The sequence below is a fragment of the Trachurus trachurus genome (assembly GCF_905171665.1).
Source record: "Trachurus trachurus genome assembly, chromosome: 6".
NCBI lineage: Eukaryota > Metazoa > Chordata > Actinopteri > Carangiformes > Carangidae > Trachurus > Trachurus trachurus.
Window position 1 is genome coordinate 11,202,329 of NC_139897.1, and position 18,935 is coordinate 11,221,263.

General features: G+C 40.0%; 2 protein-coding genes across 3 annotated transcripts; one reads left to right on the top strand and one right to left on the bottom strand.

Moving 5' to 3' along the window:
* Nucleotides 1-3,974: 3,974 nt before the first annotated feature.
* On the bottom strand, nt 3,975-6,925 carry LOC310987367 (UDP-glucuronosyltransferase 2A1-like). Its single transcript, XM_083973575.1, has 2 exons — nt 6,766-6,925; nt 3,975-5,786 (listed from the first exon to the last, which is right to left on the bottom strand). The coding sequence occupies exon 2, from the start codon at nt 5,767-5,769 to the stop codon at nt 4,168-4,170; it is 1,602 nt and encodes a 533-aa protein (XP_083829701.1). The 5' UTR covers nt 5,770-5,786; nt 6,766-6,925; the 3' UTR covers nt 3,975-4,167.
* A 2,156-nt stretch (nt 6,926-9,081) lies between these two features.
* Nucleotides 9,082-18,178, top strand: LOC310987376 (ubiquitin-conjugating enzyme E2 Q2-like). Of its 2 annotated transcripts, none has more exons than XM_083973587.1 (13): nt 9,082-9,316; nt 11,281-11,385; nt 12,243-12,365; nt 12,459-12,515; nt 12,626-12,778; nt 13,850-13,934; nt 14,039-14,099; nt 14,191-14,281; nt 14,371-14,429; nt 15,144-15,192; nt 15,293-15,388; nt 15,589-15,655; nt 15,745-18,178. In XM_083973587.1, the coding sequence occupies exons 1-13, from the start codon at nt 9,158-9,160 to the stop codon at nt 15,774-15,776; spliced, it is 1,137 nt and encodes a 378-aa protein (XP_083829713.1). In that variant the 5' UTR covers nt 9,082-9,157; the 3' UTR covers nt 15,777-18,178. The 2 variants fall into 2 exon arrangements, with proteins under 2 accessions (XP_083829713.1, XP_083829714.1); XM_083973588.1 differs by having other exon boundaries at nt 12,629-12,778.
* Nucleotides 18,179-18,935: the final 757 nt, after the last annotated feature.

Genomic DNA, 18,935 nt, shown 5'->3' on the forward strand with positions numbered 1-18,935 from the left:
ACATAACAAAAGCAAAGAGAGACAAACCAAGAAATTCCGCAATTTACAATCTCGACATGTTGACAATAACACAGAAATACTTACATGGGGGCAAAAAACTGACCATTCAGCACAGAAAGAAACACAAAACAGATGGGTTAAGAATGTGTCTGACAGAGAACTCACCCAACCTGAGAAAGAGGTCCTAGCCAAAGGCTTGAATTTCGCCATGACACCGAAAGAGCTACCTATAGTGGATTTGATTACAGCTACAGAATCTGCTATAAGGAAAAACAACTTAACCGGAACTGAGGCAGATCAGCTAAGGTTAAAAGTGTCAGCGGCGGTGGCCGAGGCTAAGGTCCCCCCCTCTAACCTCACCTTTGAGGAGAGGAAAGCAGTGACGGCTTTGAGCAAAGACCAAAACATCACAATCCTCCCAGCAGACAAAGGTAGATGCACAGTTGTGCTCAATACAACGGACTACCAGGCTAAGATATCTACACTACTCAGCGACTCTAACACTTATGAAACTCTGAAACGTGACCCGACCAGTGGCTATAAAAAGAAGGTGATAGAATGTCTACAACAATTACAAAAAGAAGGGGTCATTGACAAAACACAATACTACCGGCTTTATCCCCAGGATTCAATCCCATGCCTATATGGACTCCCCAAAATCCATAAAGAAGGGTCCCCGCTCAGGCCCATTGTCAGCAGCATAAACTCGGTCACTTACAACATAGCCAAACACGTAGCCAATATCTTGGCTCCTTTGGTGGGAAACACCCCACACCACATCCAAAACTCTATAGACTTTGTGGGTAAAGTCCGGGACATACAAATGGAAACAGATGACACTATGGTATCATACGATGTGACTTCTCTTTTTACCTGTATTCCAACTATGGAGGCTTCGGCCACAGTAAGGGAAAGACTCACACAAGACAACTCCCTGCAAAACCGAACAAAACTCAAACCCGAACATATTTGCCAGCTTCTGGATTTATGCCTGAACACCACATACTTCCAGTTCAACGGCAAATTTTACAGACAAAAACACGGCTGTGCCATGGGTTCACCAGTATCCCCCATTGTGGCCAATCTGTACATGGAGGAGGTAGAGAACAAGGCTTTAAACTCCTTTGAAGGAACAACACCGAGCCACTGGTTCAGGTATGTGGATGACACATGGGTTAAAATCAAAACCAAAGAAGTGCAAGCTTTTACCGAACACATTAACTCAGTGGACAAAAACATCAAGTTCACCAGAGAGGATGTCAAGGACAATAGTCTGCCTTTCTTAGATTGTGACGTCCATATGAAAAAGGACAGGAGCCTCCACATTGGGGTATACAGAAAACCCACACATACAGACCAATATCTACTTTTCGACTCTCACCACCCTCTGGAACATAAGCTTGGTGTTATCAGAACTTTGCAACACAGAGCTGATAACGTGCCCACCAGCTCACAGGCCCAAGGGGCAGAACACAAGCACCTGAGAGGCGCCCTCACAACTTGTGGTTACCCTAACTGGACCTTTGTGAAAACTGCAGCTGCTTCCAGAAAGAAAACCAGCAAAGTGGTTGAGAAAGAAAGACAAAACAAGAGGAAAAACATAGTCATTCCATATGTGTCTGGAGTATCAGAAAAACTCAGGAGGATCTTTAACAAACACCGTATCCCTGTGTATTTCAAACCCAGCAACACACTCAGACAGAGACTGGTACATCCCAAGGACAGAACACCACACACCCACAAAAGCAATCTGGTGTATGCAGTCCAATGCAACGAGGAATGCAAAGACCTCTACATTGGAGAAACAAAACAACCACTGCATAAACGCATGGCCCAACACAGGAGAGCAAACTCCTCAGGACTGGACTCTGCTGTCCATTTACATCTCAAGGAGAAAGCCCACTCCTTTGAGGACAGCAATGTCCAAATCCTAGACAGAGAAGACAGATGGTTTGAAAGAGGAGTTAAAGAAGCCATTTTTGTAAAAGTAGAAAAACCAACCCTCAACAGGGGAGGAGGTCTGAGACACCACCTATCCCCAATTTACAATGCTGCCCTTTCATCCCTTCCCAGGAGACTCAACAATCTAGCCTCAAAGAACAACTACTGTTCACAAGTGGCAAGTGACTCCAACGACTGTTGTTAGAAAACAATAGGGCACTAACGAAGTCGAAACCAACTTCCCACCAACGACTGTCACTCCAACGACTGTCGTTGGCACTTGGAGCACAAAAGGGAACCAGTGACATCATCACCCTTGTGAAACGCCCACACAAGAGGTTAAATAGTGAGTCTCCACACCAGATAGTTGGACCAGTCCCAGCCTGGTCAGCTGCGTACATGAACTGATGAAGCCTCTTGGATGAGAGGTGAAACGTCTTCCTAGACAAATAACTAAGTCCAGTTGCTTTCGATTTAACCTCCTTTGAAATACTATGACCTGGACAAATGAGAATATGCACCGGCTGATTACTGTAATAGTTTGATCCTATGTTTTACTGAAATCTGTGCTATTTATCCACCTTTCAGGGAATTGGAACCGGACTGCTCACATTGTTACTTGTGCTACTCATTTTATACACAATATGGACACGATGCAATCACACAGAAGAAGAAGAAGAAGAAGAAGAAGAAGAAGAAGAAGAAGAAGAAGAAGAAGAAGAAGAAGAAGAAGAAGAAGAAGAAGAAGAAGATCCTCATCATGTATCCATTCCACTTCAGGCTATATAAGCCCAGGAGACATAAAAAGTAGGGAGATGATTTGAGTTGCCTGATAGTAGATGGTAGTAGGTCGAATTTATTGCTGTGCTTCATATTATTGACTAAACTCTCATCGGTTTCCTATATAATGCATATGTTTAAGAATGATTACTTTTACTCAAAAGAGTATTTGAAAGTACCTTTACAACAGAGCAGTCAGGAATTAATATTGGTGACTGTACTAACTGTTTATTTTGATATTCTCCTACATTGAACTAAAAGCTGTAAAGATAAGGGCTTGTGTCTGTATAGACTGAATCTATATTTGTTTTGCTGCACTTCTTATAATTGAAGTGTTTTTATGTGTTTGTGGTTTTTGTTGTTGTTGTTGTTGTTTGTATGTTTCGTTCTTTGTTGTTTGTTTTGCTTGCCTGTTTATTTGTTTTTTTTTTCTCTATCTGTTTTATGCCCTGTCAGGTGAACCTTTATTACATTTCTCTTTTGTTATTGTTTGTCTTGTTTTTGTTCGGCTAAAAAAAAATGAAATGGAAATTTCAATAAAAAAATGTATCACAAAAAAAGATAAGGGCTTGTGTAACCAGTCTCATCTCATTCTTACATTGTTTTATCATCCACATATTGTCATTTTCTGAATACATAAAAAGTGTGTGCATATTTGTTGTTGTTCATTTTAATATTAAACAAGTTTCATCAAGGTGCCTCTCTGAAATATGTTATTGATTTGCATCTGATGTATGACTGTTCACACAATCTGGTGATGAGTTACATGGGAACGGACTTAACAAAGTTAATTGTGTCTTTACCACACTTCCTGTCTTATACCACATCTGACATGACAAAATGTGACAACTGACAAGATGTCATGTAACTGTCAATCAGGTACGTGATGACCCAGACGTCGTGGTGACATTACACTACACTGCACTATCAAAGCACACGCATGCACACACACACATTACCCAGCTGTGTTTTAGAGATGCAGCCTTGACAAATTCATCTCCCGGTAATAGTTTTAGTTATCCAAAATTCACTTCAGTACCTACACATGAAAATGTAGACCAACATTCACTTCAGTACCTACACATGGGAATGTAGACCAAACTACTTGTGCAGTTTACTAGAAGACCAGGCCACAAAAGTGCCACTCAGCCAATCTTTTTCCTTTCATCATTGTTACCTTGTTAAAGAAATGGTGTAAACCAACCAACCATAACTCATCCCAGGAGTTAATGATGGATAGTCCAGATAAGGAACATTGTCTCAAAACTTTTATCATTTTTATTGTTTGGAATGAAATGTTCAAAAGTGTCACAGTGCAGAGTACTTTCCTGATGCTGCCAAGTTACAGTAAACAACATAACTCACATGAAACTCACAGATTTGTTGGGTTTATTATGTCTGGTAGTGCTTAGATGTTTCACACAGAACCAGTCTTTTATTTTCTTGTCATTCATGCTTAACCTTTTTCCCGACAAAAATCATTCTCCACAGTAATCTTACAATAGAAATGCATATGAATGTTACGAGCAAAACAACCAACAACAAAGCAGCAATGACATCAACAGAGTTGTAAACAAACCAGGACATTTTGTAGGACTGTGTCTGCAGATGACGGGCTCCTTTATGCCTTATCACATACTCTATCCAAAACACTGCCTTGTCCAGTGGTTTCATGGGCTGATCCCTGTGCAGCCTTGAGAGTCTCTGCATGTTCTCTCTGTAAGAGGAGTTGTAAAGGACTGTCTTCAGTGCTTCCACAAAGATGTCCCTATCAAGCGTGCCAATATCCACAATCACTGCTCCTCCCTTTGCTCTGATTCTAGAGAGATTATCAGGCTGATCAAAAAATAAGGGAAGTCCAACTACGGGAACCCCATGATAAATTGCTTCCTGAACCCCATTGGTGCCTCCATGGGTCACAAAGACTCTCGTTTTGGGATGTCCTAGGAGGTCGTTCTGTGGTAGCCAGTTGACCAGTAATGTGTTATTTCCCAGGTTGGCTGGTCTTTCTCCCATGTACCTCCATACAACCTTCTGAGGCAGCTGAGCAAAGGCTGCAGCAATCTCCTCAGCGAGATCTTGAGGAAGCTTCCCAACTAAGGTTCCTAAAGTCATCATGATGACCCCATGATCTCCAGAGCTCTGGACAAAATCCTCCAGATCTGCAGGGAGCAACTTTGCAGGCTTGCATTGAAATCCTCCCATGTAGACAATATTCGGCATCGTAGGACGCGGGAATTCAAAGACAAAATCACTCCTCATGAGCCATATATCTGCCTCTAGGAAAAATGTTGAGTAATCCACCTCCGGACCAAAGTAGCGCATAACCAAAGGTTTGTAATGTGGTTCTGTTATGGTTGACATTAGGTACATCCCAAGGACATAGCTAAAAACATTATTGATTCTTTGTGGGAACGTCATCCTATCTGTTAGCTCTGTTGCAGTGAAAGGGATGTACGACAGAGGTGATGGAGCGATAAGAAGATGAGCCTCTCCTTGAATGGTCCATCTAACGTTGAAAACTAGAGGAACTTGGAGGCGACGTGCCAGCATGGCCCCTCCACCTATACCAGGGTCAGTCAAAACCACGTCATATTTGGCGTCATGTAGGGAACGCATCATGTTTTCATCTTCAAACATCTGAACGATCATTTCACTCATTTTCTGATGGAACTGATAGAACTGGTTTAAAACTATCCGTTGTAACTGAATATGAGTCCAGATGTGAGACCAAAAAGATGTCGGTTTATTCTTAAGCCGCATCTCCAGCTGTGGTGACAAAAATGTTTCAAAGTTTTCCTCAAAGCCGCCTCTGCCAGGAAGAGTGACAGAGGTGTAGAAAGGAGACTTTTCACTGATGTACCAGCTATCTGACACCCTAATCACAGTGATCTCATGACCTTTGGCATATAGTTCCTTTATGAGTACGTTCATGTTTACCCAGTGGCTTCCATCCAGTGGGAACACCAGGATTTTGCCCCCAGATGCACTGGATAGCTGACTCAATAGTAGAGTAAAGGTGAGGATTGATGAATGAAGCATTTTCATGCTGATGTCCTTCAGACCTTGAAAACAAAAACAAATTTGTAAGTAAGAGTAGGCCTACTGCCTGCCTGGTTTGGCATTTACAGACATTGTACAACAAAATGACTTTGTATCAAATAGGCTACTTGACTTATTACTTGTTATACTGTTATAAATACTATTATTTGAGAGTGTGGTGGAATTTCTGTTTCTGTGTTTGTTTTTGTGGTAATTAAGTGAAGATTATAAAATGGTCTTTTTAAGCAGTATTACAGTAATAGGATTTCAGGAAAGCAGGGAGTGAATGCCAAGTTCTGTACAGTTTGGCAAAAACAACTGCAGTATGCATAAAACATGTTAAAGCATGCCAAAAGGCGTAGTCTGTATCCTGTTTTGATAAAGTAATAAAGGATGGACCTGGAGTCCAGCCTGGGGTTTTGTGTTCTGATTGTTTAGTCTTTCAAATTTTGCTTGCTTCTCTCAATAAACCCTGATTGCTGTTGAATGTTGTCTTCCACCTGAGTATTGACCAAACCCAAAAAGTAATAGGTGGTGCTCTTTTTTTGCCCCTTTTTTTCTTTACTTCAGAAAGAATAAATCAGAATGAATGATTTTTACCTGTAAAGGAGCATTTTCACTGCACTGTTACATAAGGATCTGAATATAAAATGTCACTGAACCATAAACCTCAGGCACAATCAGTAATGCAGTCAAACACCAGCATTCAAAATATTGTCCCAACTGATTTACTTTAGCCATAAAACCACACATAGCTTGAGGTATGAATGTGTACAGTTCAGGACATGCACATGTTAATATTTCAAAGCTTAAATTAATCATTGTGGCTGACTGTTGACAACCATAACCTGCTGTTGAACTATACACCTACACACAGCTCTAATTCTTTACACCATGTGTCACCATAACACACGCTTAATAGCTTTTATTATTTCACATGCTCATACATAAGAGCAATTTGTATCATATATAGCATTGAGTAATATTATATAGGCTACTTACCCAAATCCACATGTACAAAAAAGGCAATCCAACTTCAAAGTGTCACTATGAGTTGTTAAGAAAGAGCTTTGAATGCAACTCTTGTCCGCCCCACAAAGTCAAGGGTATGTAACCTGCAGTTATGTCATGTGATCTGCTTTCCGAGGTCAATGAAACAGAGAAAGATGGCAAAAGAAGGTGTTGACTGCTGCAGATAAGGGTCCTGTTACAACTGGAAAGGGAATGAACTTGTCATGGCACTTCTGCAACAACAGCACATGTTCATTTGTAAGCAGAACAGATTTATCTGTTGTGCCATCTAGTGTCAAGTCAGTGCACACAACTTAAAATGGGTCATGACTGTTTATCAGAACAGAGCACTGATATTAACCAGAGCATTCGGATTTTCAAGGCCAGAAATAATAGTGCTGTGAAGATTACAGTGCTATGGAAAAACATTTAACATAAATTAACACTGAAAATAAATATTAGATCTTGAAATGTTGCAAATACTGTCTGACACACATGCATACACACACACACACACACACACACACACACACACACACACACACACACACACACACACACACACACACACACACACACACACACACAGGCTTGTATACAACATATCAGCCAGAAGCCCCCTTTTGCCAAATATAGAAAGTAACCATGATCTTACATCAATATGGAGCTAGACAAGACTTTTTGGGAATTAATTTAACTGCATTCTGCATCTACAAATAGCCTGAAAAAATCTAACCTTGTTAGGCTGAACAAAGTTTTTTTACTTTGCATGTACTGCTGCTACTTGCTGTTATTACTAAACTGGAAGCTTTTTTGTTGACACTAGCCTAATTATAATCTGCAAAAATGTCACATAGGTAGGCCTATTTGTTGATGATCCGTGTAGTAACCTACAAGGATCCATCAAGTAGAGATAGTATGGTAGATTTAGCTCCGTTTTGTTTCATGTCTGTCTAATAGTCAACTTCTTAAATTCACCTGACCATGTTATAAGGTAGGCAAAATGTTTTTGAATTATAAGGGGCTCAGCAGTGCAGCAGGCCAGAGTTACCATGGAAACATGATATCACAGGCGATTGAAAGCACTCAAAGCAAGTTTGATTTCAGTTGTATAAAATTGGCTGAGAAATGACTTGATTTCTTGTTTGGCACCTTAGCAGCCAATTTTATGCTTTCTCAAACCATGAATCCAAAATCCAGGTGGTAACATTTGGTAGGCCTACTGGAAGTGTTGGTATGAAAATAATTTCTACCAACTACCTTAATGAACTGCCTAAGACAACCTGAAGCATGCTGCCATGTCTCAACTTTGGGTACTTTTGACTGTATGAACAAAAAAAACAAAAAAAAAACTGACTGTAGCCACGTCCAAAGTCAACAACGTTTCACTCAAAAATCATAGACAGAAAAAGTGTCACCGGAGTGTCTACAATAAATGTGCCTTTCAATACAGTTCAATGGGTTGCCATTTAGATGGAAGAAGAAAAACATAAAGATAAACTTGGTGAATAAACTTGATAAATAAGTTTCATGCTCGGACAAAAACAGCAGTTATCATGGAAATCATTTCTTATTTGCCACTCCAAAACAATAGTCTATAGCCTGTTGGGCTGTGCAGTCACTGATAGTTAGACAGTCAGACTGTTATTAGAGTACCATTGGTTGAAAGGGAAAAACTAGGTGGTCCCGATCCAGACCTATAACCTATAAATCATTCAGAATGATAACATTTATACACGTTTGTAGCCTTTAGGACACTTTAATGCTACTCAGCCAGTCATTGTGACAGATGCACAGGTAAAGTGAGAGAGACGACTGAATCAGCTCTATATTATGTAGCCTAAAGCTGCAGTAGGCTACATCTAAGACCAGTTAGGCCCACACCTAGTCCATACTATATTATTGTGGTGCAAATTATCCACCAAAAATGTGCAAACCTGTTAAACCTTTTTATGAGCTCTCTGAGATATGAGGCCATCCGTAAAACCAGTCCTTTCTTGAAAAAAAAATTTTTTGGAACTCCTATATTATATATAGTACATTTATTACAGTATTCATGCATGTAGCCTATAATGTTTTCATATAGGTTCCATTAAGCAAAGTAGATCATGAGGTTAAACTGCCAAATAAAAACCTACTAATGTGATAATAAGACACCAAAATAAAATAAAAAAGGGGAACAAAATAACATTTAATCAAAGTGCGTGTAGTGTCATCACGACTGTAAAATCCTACTGAGTGTTCACCATTAACCAAACCCTCAAGCCCTTTGTTGTTGTTCTCACGCTAACATGCGAGATCCCTGGACCGACTCAACTGCGCGGTCGCATTCCGCCCCGACTTCCCCTCTGCCAGCGGCCTGGTGGTTTGAGATGAGTAGAAGATGTCGGTGTCGGGGCTGAAGGCCGAACTGAAGTTTCTGGAGTCAATTTTTGACCCAAACCACGAACGATTCAGAATAATAGACTGGAAACCCGATGAACTGAGCTGCCAATTCAACGTAACAGGAGAGAAGCTGCTGATCATTCACTGCAACATCACGGTGAGTCCAGGCCAGCTAAGCGCAGCCACCGACTATCGACTGAAACACAATCATTCCGCGGAAGGTTCCGTGTTTACAAATCAACTACGAATGAAGAGTTCGTTTTTATATAAATTAAATGGGCAGTCATCGGGATTTAAGGTTCCCTCAACATTAAACAAAATACAATAGCGCCAGTGTTAAATCCACTTTGGAAATATTACGATTAAGCGCTGATAAATAGGACGACGCTGCGGTAGCTGTTGCTAGCCTCTTAACTGAAAGTAACGCTAGCTTCGCCTAGTTAGCCAAAATAACTGCGTTACAGTTTGCGGTAGTACGGGCTCCAACTTTCTAACTACTGAACCGTGTCTGGTTAAATCTTCACGTTATTTTAACTTGAGCACAGCTTAACTTTTTACAACATTACATGTTTAACCTGCTGTATTTCTAAACACACGCAGCCACACCGCTGAGTGTCCCGTTCCCATCCTGAACCTTAGACAGACGCGGTTTAGTGGAATGTTGTGCCACTGTGTTTTCTGCCTTTTTCAGTAAATAGACGGATCCCTCCGGCGAACTTACTGGCATATTTTACAGCGGCGACATTGGTGTCTCGTTTATGTCGCCCTTAAAAAAAAACGCAGACAACGACATAATGTAGATCTGAACGACATAACATTGTATTTGAGTTAGTGTCATTTTTTTTAACCAGCTAATAATCTAATAGGCCTATGTGTATACATTGTGTTAGCGTAGATAATGTCAGGCGGGCCCGGTATTTTTATGCACTTATAAATTTGCACTTTAAACGATTTCTGTGCATGAATGGCGACTTGAATGGCATTAAAACATACGCGCAACATATGTGCAGGTAATGTCACTAACAAGCGGAGTCCGCTCTCTCATCATGACACTCGTATTTATGTAGTTCAGGTAGCGTATCTCAGCACCCAGACCACATCCCGTCACTGTTTCTATGAACAAACACCCACATACGCACTTCCACCAATGCTCTCTCTCCCTCTCTCTCCCTCTCTTTTAGGGGTGGGGGTGGGGGGCACATACGGGTTTGTTAAAATGTTTGATAGCTTTGACATATCAGGTCTCAAACTGAGTCAGTTTGCATCCCCTTTGAGTCAGCCCCAGAATACATAACTTACAGCATCACAACCCTCCCAGCTGAGATAACAAACTGAGTAGGTAAAAGGAGGTTTTGATATCTTCCTTGCTCATCTCATGTTGGATCTCCTGAATAAATTGTTGGCTAAACACAACTCAGCAAATCCAGGTGTACACACGATCCATGTGAGTTTCTTCAAAAGTGGCTTTGTGATGTCCTAGATGTGGAAGAAATGAGGATTAGAGCTGAATCTAACAAATCTTACCATTGTTGTTAAATCTGCTGATTATTTTCCGAATCATTAGTTTGATTTATACAGTGTCAGTAAATCTTTTATTTGTTTTAAGTTCATCAAAATTCCCACAGCTCAAGGTATCGTCAATTGCCAATTATACAGTTATTTTAAATAATAGGCTATACATACCGGTATATGGGAAGAACAGTGTGACTTAACCCTCAGATCACTAACACCACAAGTATAGAGCCATCTTGAATTGGTGCACTTTAGTTACAAGTCTTTAACATGCAAATATTTTCCATTTAATGTAAGGTACTCATCCCATTTATCCTGATCATTCAGCCACTTATCTGGCGGTGCTGGAGATGCACTTTGAGCTCTGTGGTTGGTAGCAGACAAATCATTTTTGTTCAGTAGGTGGCTGTGTGGGCTAAGACGTTTGGATTGAAGTCATTTATAGCTTTGGAATAAACTTCAACATTTAATGTAGAGGAGGTTTCCCTGGGCAACGTTTTGGTTTCCTAAAAACAGTGGTACACTCTGTCAAGCGTTGATATATAATCTGCAGACAGTAAAGCCATCACCAGCAAACATTTCCATGTCCTGTTGTTCCCTCTGTTGCAGGAATCCTATCCCTCAACACCCCCAATATGGTTTGTTGACTCTGATGATCCTAGTCTGGCTGAAGTGTTGGAGCGCTTAGAGGATGTGAGAAAAGGCAGCACATTGGTAAGTTGGCTGATGTGGCTCCAGTTTCACAGAGGCTTGCACAAAATAGTATTGTCACGTACACTCATTGGTGTCTTTATCGGGTACAATTGTGTGAATGCAGGCAAATACAACAGCCCTGCTGCATTGTCTACAGTTGTGTGCAAAGGTTTGGGCACCCCTGGAAAAAAAAAATTACAAAGAGGACATGGCACAACCACAAAGTCAAAACATAGTAACAACCTCCTTTTGGCAGTTATCACAGCTTTTGAAACACTTTGTTGCAGCGAGTCTCTCGATTGACCGTTCATTAATTTTTTCACCCACTCTTGCTGCAGAGACCATTTCGAGGTCTTAGATATTTTTAGGTTGTCTTGCACACACAAAATGTTTTAATCCACATTTTCAGTGATGGGACACACAATGCATGGTAGGTTTTGAGTTCTGCTTTGAATTATTTTTGTGTTTTTTTGTTGAGGTCAGTCCCATTTCACTCAGTTCTTGGATAGTCTGCAGGCCATTTGCATCTGCAATTTACTGATATTTAATGGAATTCATTCTTCCGTTTTATCTGTGCGTAGCTTCCTGTGCCACTGGCAATATAACAAACTCTGAATGTAATTCAGACAAGGTCAACACCATCAACATTTATGACCTCACTGCTCAAACATTTAGTAATTGAACCGCCTCCATGATGTGCAATCAAAACGTATATTTTATGGTGCAACAGATGAACTTAGTTGCATTATGCCTGAACAGGTGTACTTAATAAAAATGGACATGTGAGTGGAGGTAAAGTGCTAAAGCAGAGCAAAGTTGGAGGGACTGCTTAATGAGAGATTGAATTTCATTAATGACGTTGCTCTTCTCACCCGCAGCTTCTTCAGCAGCTTAAGAGGCTCATCTGTGATCTCTGTCGCCTTTACAACCTGCCACAACATCCAGATGTAGAAATGCTCGACCAGCCTCTGCCCGCTGGTCCAATTACCCAGGAGCGAAAGGTTAGCACAAAAAAAAAAAAAAAACGAAATGCCTCCTTGTTATATTTGAAACCAAAACAGCTCGCCAACTTGCATCATTTCTCCCCACTGCAGCACGGGCCATCAGATGAGGTGACATCGGAGGAGGAGGAGGAGGAAGAAATGGGAGAGGTGGCTATATATATATATTCTTGACAGCTCAGTGCATTTAACATTTTTAAAGCCTAGAGATTGTATTCTTCTACATCCTGTCTCTAAACATCATTCATACACCGTGTCAGCAGGACATTGACCTGGACCAAGACCTGGACCATTACGACATGAAAGAAGAGGAACCGGTAGATGGAAAAAAGTCTGAAGATGACGGGATAGAAAAAGAAAACCTGGCCATCTTGGAGAAGATTCGTAAGAACCAGAGACAGGATCATTTGAATGTAAGTGCTCATTCATTCGTGTTTTTTTTCCATATTGAGGTTTGTCAGGACTGTAGAAGTGGAGTGGAGAAGTGAGGGAGCTCCTTTTTCCTGTTAATTGTCATTTCGGTGTTAACTTTTGGCAGCAGCCTCCCTATTACTCAGCACAAAAACATGAGAGCCTTTACTAAGACTGTGTGAATAGCATCTTATTATTGAACGGGAATTCATGTATTGAAACCAAATCATTTAAAGTATGTTTTTACTAATAACTTTCGCAGTTATAAGTCACTCAAAAAGCTTATTGATTATATTTTGTTCCTGATGCTGAGTTTTTACTGGCAGCCCAATTGGTGTTTACAAATTTCTGTATGTGAGTCAAGCCTTTTCTTCATTGTTCTTTACTGATAAAAAGAGAGATAAGAGGTTCAGTCTGAGATTTCTTAGTGGTGCTGTTTTTCCAGACAGGGATTTTTGACTACTTTGACCCTGGACATAAATTTACTTCCAATTTTCTGACAAACATTTTTTTCAGTTTCAGATTTTGCCATGTTCAGACCAACAGTAGCACCCTGTCAAATCGCAGACTCATTGTTCATGTAACACAATGTGGCGGCTGCTGCTGCTGCTGCTGCAGAGGGCACTGGCAGGAAAAAAGCTGGGCTTCACAGTATAACATCTAGTCAGCTGTCAGCTTTCACAACGGCAGCACAGTCCAACATCATCTGGCTGCATAGGGCCGGTTTTAGTCTGATGTCAGCTGCAAGTCTGATTAGTAAGATCTTCTGCTCTTAGAATCTGTCTCCATCAGACTGAAACTTCTGAAAATCACTGGTGTCACCACTGCATTGTCAACGACCATTCATCATTTAAGAAGTTTCTCCTATGTGCTAATGTTGGATTTGTCTTCTAGAAGTTCCTTCACTCAGTGAGAGCTGGTGGCCCTCTCGAGGGTTGTAAATGTTCATATAAAACTGTTTGTAAAACTTTAAAAAATGTTTATGCACATATAAGATATTCACCTCAGGATATTTTGTTGCCCTGTTGCAGTATACAGTGTCTCATTCATCTGTGTAATGATGTACGTTGCAGGGTGCAGTCTCTGGCTCAGTGCAAGCCTCAGACCGCCTAATGAAGGAACTCAGGGAGATCTACAGATCACAGAGTTACAAGACAGGTAACTACTGGGACACATTTCTCTCAAGTTGTGGCCTTTCATTGTTTTAATTTCTGAAATATACATTGAAGTATAATTCTGTGTTTGTGTTTCCAACTTCACAGGTATTTATTCAGTCGAACTAGTCAATGACAGCCTTTATGAATGGCATGTCAAGTTAAGGACGTAAGTTTTCTCATATCGCTGCTTATAATAATTTTCAGCTTGCCAAGTATTGTGTGTTGTGTTAGATTTGACTTGGCGCTCTTCGTTGCAGGGTAGACCCAGATAGTCCATTACATAGTGACTTGCAGGTCTTAAAAGAAAAGGAAGGAGTGGACTACATTCTTCTAAATTTCTCTTATAAAGTAAGTCCTGTTGAAACATTTGTGATTTGTTATTTGGAAGGGGAAAAAGGGTTTCTGGAGACTCAATTTTTTTTATCTTCATTTGACAGGATAATTTTCCTTTTGACCCACCTTTTGTACGGGTTGTCTCACCTGTGCTCTCTGGAGGGTGAGTGTGTACTGATCTCCCTGTGCCCAATTTGCACTTCTTCCACTGAAGAACATTTTCACTCACTGGGACTTGGTTCGAATTTGTCGTGTACACAGTTTTTTTTAAATGGATTGTGGACTTTGTTGGGAGAGACAGCCTCATAATATTTATTTGGCCTATTGCCGCTGTAAATTAAAACATAAACATGAAATACAAACACATTTTTCCTAAATAATGTTTACATTTTGTGCCTGCAGCTGTTGCAGATATGTTAATACTATACTGAACTTGTTTACAAAGCTAGTGTCAGACACTTTCACACATGGATTGCTGTATTTAGTACAGGCCTGTGGTTTGCTTATGACCGGCCTCAAATCATCAACACTTAAAATCGCCACCCATGCATCTGGGAAATTAGGCTGTAGAATGCATGTTTAAGATGTGGTAATTCACTTTGCTTTAATAAAGGCATAATAGAAGTCAGGAATAGTAGTAATAAATAAATATATTAAATCATGAAGATTGTGTAATGGATTCTGATTATTAGAAATGGGCATAAATAAACACATCTGATTCGGAATTACATGTATTTCCTGTTGCATCACAACACTTTCAAAATTACTCCCACAAGCCAAATCAAAAGTCAGGTGAAAACTTTCTTGGTCAAATTTAAATATGTACTCAGACGTGTTTGACTGCTGACTCTAATACTGCTCTGCTGTTTAATTTCAGTTACGTTCTAGGAGGAGGGGCCTTGTGCATGGAACTTCTCACGAAACAGGTAGGCTGTGTGACTGAGGTTGGAAACACAATATTCCTTATCTTAGACAACAGAGGAAGTGGATTCATGGGATTTCCTTGTGTGGTTTTGTGTTTTTCAGGGCTGGAGCAGTGCCTATTCCATAGAATCTGTCATTATGCAGATAAATGCAACTCTGGTGAAAGGAAAAGCCAGGGTGCAGTTTGGAGCCAATAAGGTAACTGAAGTCAAGTGGGCTTAAATCAAAGCATGTCGTTTGACCATGTTTAAGGACACAAGTGGTTTTAGACAAAAAGAAGATGTTTGCATCTTGAAGAGAACAGGAAAAGAGAGTAGAGAGATATACAGTAGAATCACATGCAAAGTCCCCATCCTTTTGTACAACAAGCAATTCATAGAGCAATGTTTGTTTTTCAGAACCAGTACAATCTTGCCAGAGCACAACAGTCATACAAATCCCTCGTGCAGATTCATGAAAAGAACGGTAAGTCAATAATTCTCCAGGTTTGTGGCCCATTAGACGCATCATGGTGTGGACCCTGTGGCAAACGGTTTCTCTGTGTGTTCTTCTAGGCTGGTACACACCACCTAAAGAGGACGGATAAGGAGCTCCTACCACTATGCACAGGGAACATGTCTATGGGTCAAAGTATCTTGTTTTCTTTGGAATATTTCCCCCCCTCTGACTTACTGGGAATATTATCATCTTCTCGTGGAAACCATCTCGTTGGCTCATCTGACAAGTATTCCTTCATCCCGCTCTGGGAAAAAAAGACTTTATTCTGGTGTCACTTTGCTTCTCCCCTCAGTGTTTTAGTGAGGAGGATGATATGAGAGTATCACTAGTCCTGTTTTCTAAATATGCTCATTTGTCTTTAAAAAAAAAAAACTTTTCTCCCTTTTAAATGTGGGGAAATGCTTTTTCTTTCGCTGCTTTGACAAACTGGGCTTCACAAACAGTCAGTTACACCTCCTTTAAGTGGGAATTTTAAAAGAAGATTGATACTGAAGCTCTTGAAGTGGCACCTGACCGCACCTGTTTTTATTGAATAACTTTTTTTTTTTTTTTTTTTTTGGAAGTTAAGTGGTACATACATGCAAATATTGTTTTAGAAATATTATTTGGCAATTGTTTTTATCATTAATAATACAATTAAAAATAATAAGTGAACCAATTTTCATATTTTAGGAGCGTATCTTTAAATTGAGATGACCTACCACTTGGTATCTTTTAGCTCTTACTTTATAAAATGTATGAAGAATACTGGGCCAAGCAGAACCAAAATGCTGCAGTCTTGTCAACCATCATCGTTGAACAAATCCACCCCTGACTAATATGAAGACGTGGCCAGTGGGTTAAAAATATCTCAGAATCTGCATATTATATATCTTGGAAAGAGGATACATGGATACATTATCAGCAGATGGCGATAATATGAATTTGGAACTTCAAACAGACCTAATTGAAGCTGAGGAGCACTCTTTGCCTTATTTCTGTTAATACAGGGGCCCCGCAAGTGCTCAGTGTGGCTTGTTGGCCTTTCTCTCGATATCGCCGTAAAGGATGATGTCTCGTTTGATGCTGAAAGTGAAGCCTGTATTTTTTAATATAACGGCATGTTGCACAGGGGCGTTGTCTCAACCGCTGTCGTTAAAGATATGTGGGTTTGATTATAGTCACTTTGTTAAGCAGAACCGTGCTAGAATGGGCTTTACAGGAAGAATAGATAAAGGGTGCCGGGATGTGGAGTTTTTTAGCGTTCTGCCCCAAAACAGCGTTTCTTGTCATATTTTCCTGACGTAGATTGATTGTAATGGTTTTCTCCTGCCCCGTTTAGGTTTTGAAACTGCCACCATGTTGCGTGAACGTTGCCTCAGTTTTCTTAGTCAGCAGCTGAACTTCCACCAGGGCTTCCTTTGCCACCACAATATACCCATGGTTGTGTTTGGGTGTTTCCTCTTTGTGTGAGAAGGATCATTTGTAGTGCGACAAAAAAAAACTGACCCGAAACTCTTTATGAAACTTTGACCTTGCAATATACTGTAGTACACCATCAGTACTGCTGTTCCCCACACTACAGGACACACACTGTATCTATCAATCTGTTTGCGCTTTTGCAGTTTATTTGTTAACACTGTCTGCAAAAGTACGTTTGAATGGCAACTCAGGTAACAAACAATCCTTAGGAGGGGAATCTGCACATGTTGAGTTCTGGGTTATTTTCTTGGATTAAGTAACGCCATGTTACGTGATGTTACGGCTCGCTCACAAACTGATCTAATGTCAAAAACAGAAAACGTTATCAGCTTTACGATAATATGGGTCACGTGTTCTTTTAATTCAGGCGATGTTAGATAGGAAGGACTGCAGGGGCATGGTGACCAGCCCATGCTTTGGCTCATCAATACCCACCAAAGTCTCCTTTTGCTTTCTTTTCCTCCCAAGCACTGAAATAGGTTTGATTTTAGCCTGGATATGTAAGTTACAAAAACAAGGCCACTCTGAGCTAAATATTTTGATATCAGGAAAAATTTTATTCTCAGCACACCTACTCCACTTCCATGCGTGGTATATCGGAGGGGTAAAGAGTTATCAAATATCATTAACAAGAAGTGTCCTCAACACTAGAGGGTCCTTGTTCCGTTTTAAAAGTCCAACTTCCCCTGTTACAAAGCCTCTGTCCAGCTGTGTGATTTTTACCTTGCTCCAAAATGCCAAACCTCTGGTCAGGGAGAATATTGAGATAATCGAGTTAGACAGTCATGCCGTGGTGAACAGACCTGCACGCTTCTCTAACTGGACTGTGTTGCAAAGATTCATTTATTTCATTTTTCAATTCTCTTTTCTTTTTTTTTTTCTGGCAACAACAAACAGATGACCGAGTCTGGCACCGTTGGCTCGCTTTGGTTTTACTTTTATTTTTCATTTTCCATTTGAAGAAATTTTGACCATGTACAGTAATTTGTAAACTTGCATCAAGTTTATGAATAAAGAATTTTAAGATTATCGCCGTTTTTTTGTGCTTCCCTGTTTTGTTACGTGACTTTTCTTTTCTGTTGTGTAGTGGATCTCGGATATATTGGGGCTGATATTGCTATTTCATGAAATGACAAATATTGGCCAGTTTTGTTTACTGCTGATATAGTTTTGGGTAATGTTTTGTTTTCAGCCTTTCCTTATAGTTTCCTAAAGTTCCCAGCAGAAAAAAAGAGGAATTTCATTGAAAGAAAAGCCCCATATTAACCCCAGCAAATATCCACTTATTGTTGTAAACCTTATTATTCTCCACATAGGCTGAACAATAAGTACACATTTTTTGCATGTTAAGTTGTCTGTATAATTGGTACCCAATTAAATAGCTTTCTCCAAGAAACAGTTTCAGCAATATCAGCAAAATGTGCTTAATGTGAACAGAGGTTAAAGTACTTGTCATGATGAAAAGGCCTCTTTCCTGGTGTTACATTTTATAGGATTATCATTAAGGATTATGTGTGAGTAATATCTTTGTTGTAAATGTTGTAACTGTCAAGAAGCTATTTCATATAAAGACATCTGAACTTAACCCTATAAATCTTTTTTTCAACCTGCTTTTAATTTAAATAGAGGAAAAGTGTGTATATGTATATTGACAGAATATGGTAGATTGGATTATGTTTACATGCCAGATGTCTCCCACAAAACTTCACATCTGCTTCAACTCTTGGTTCTTTTGTACTGGCTTGAGAATCTGTTTACCGCTGCTTTTTATTACATTAGATTCAGG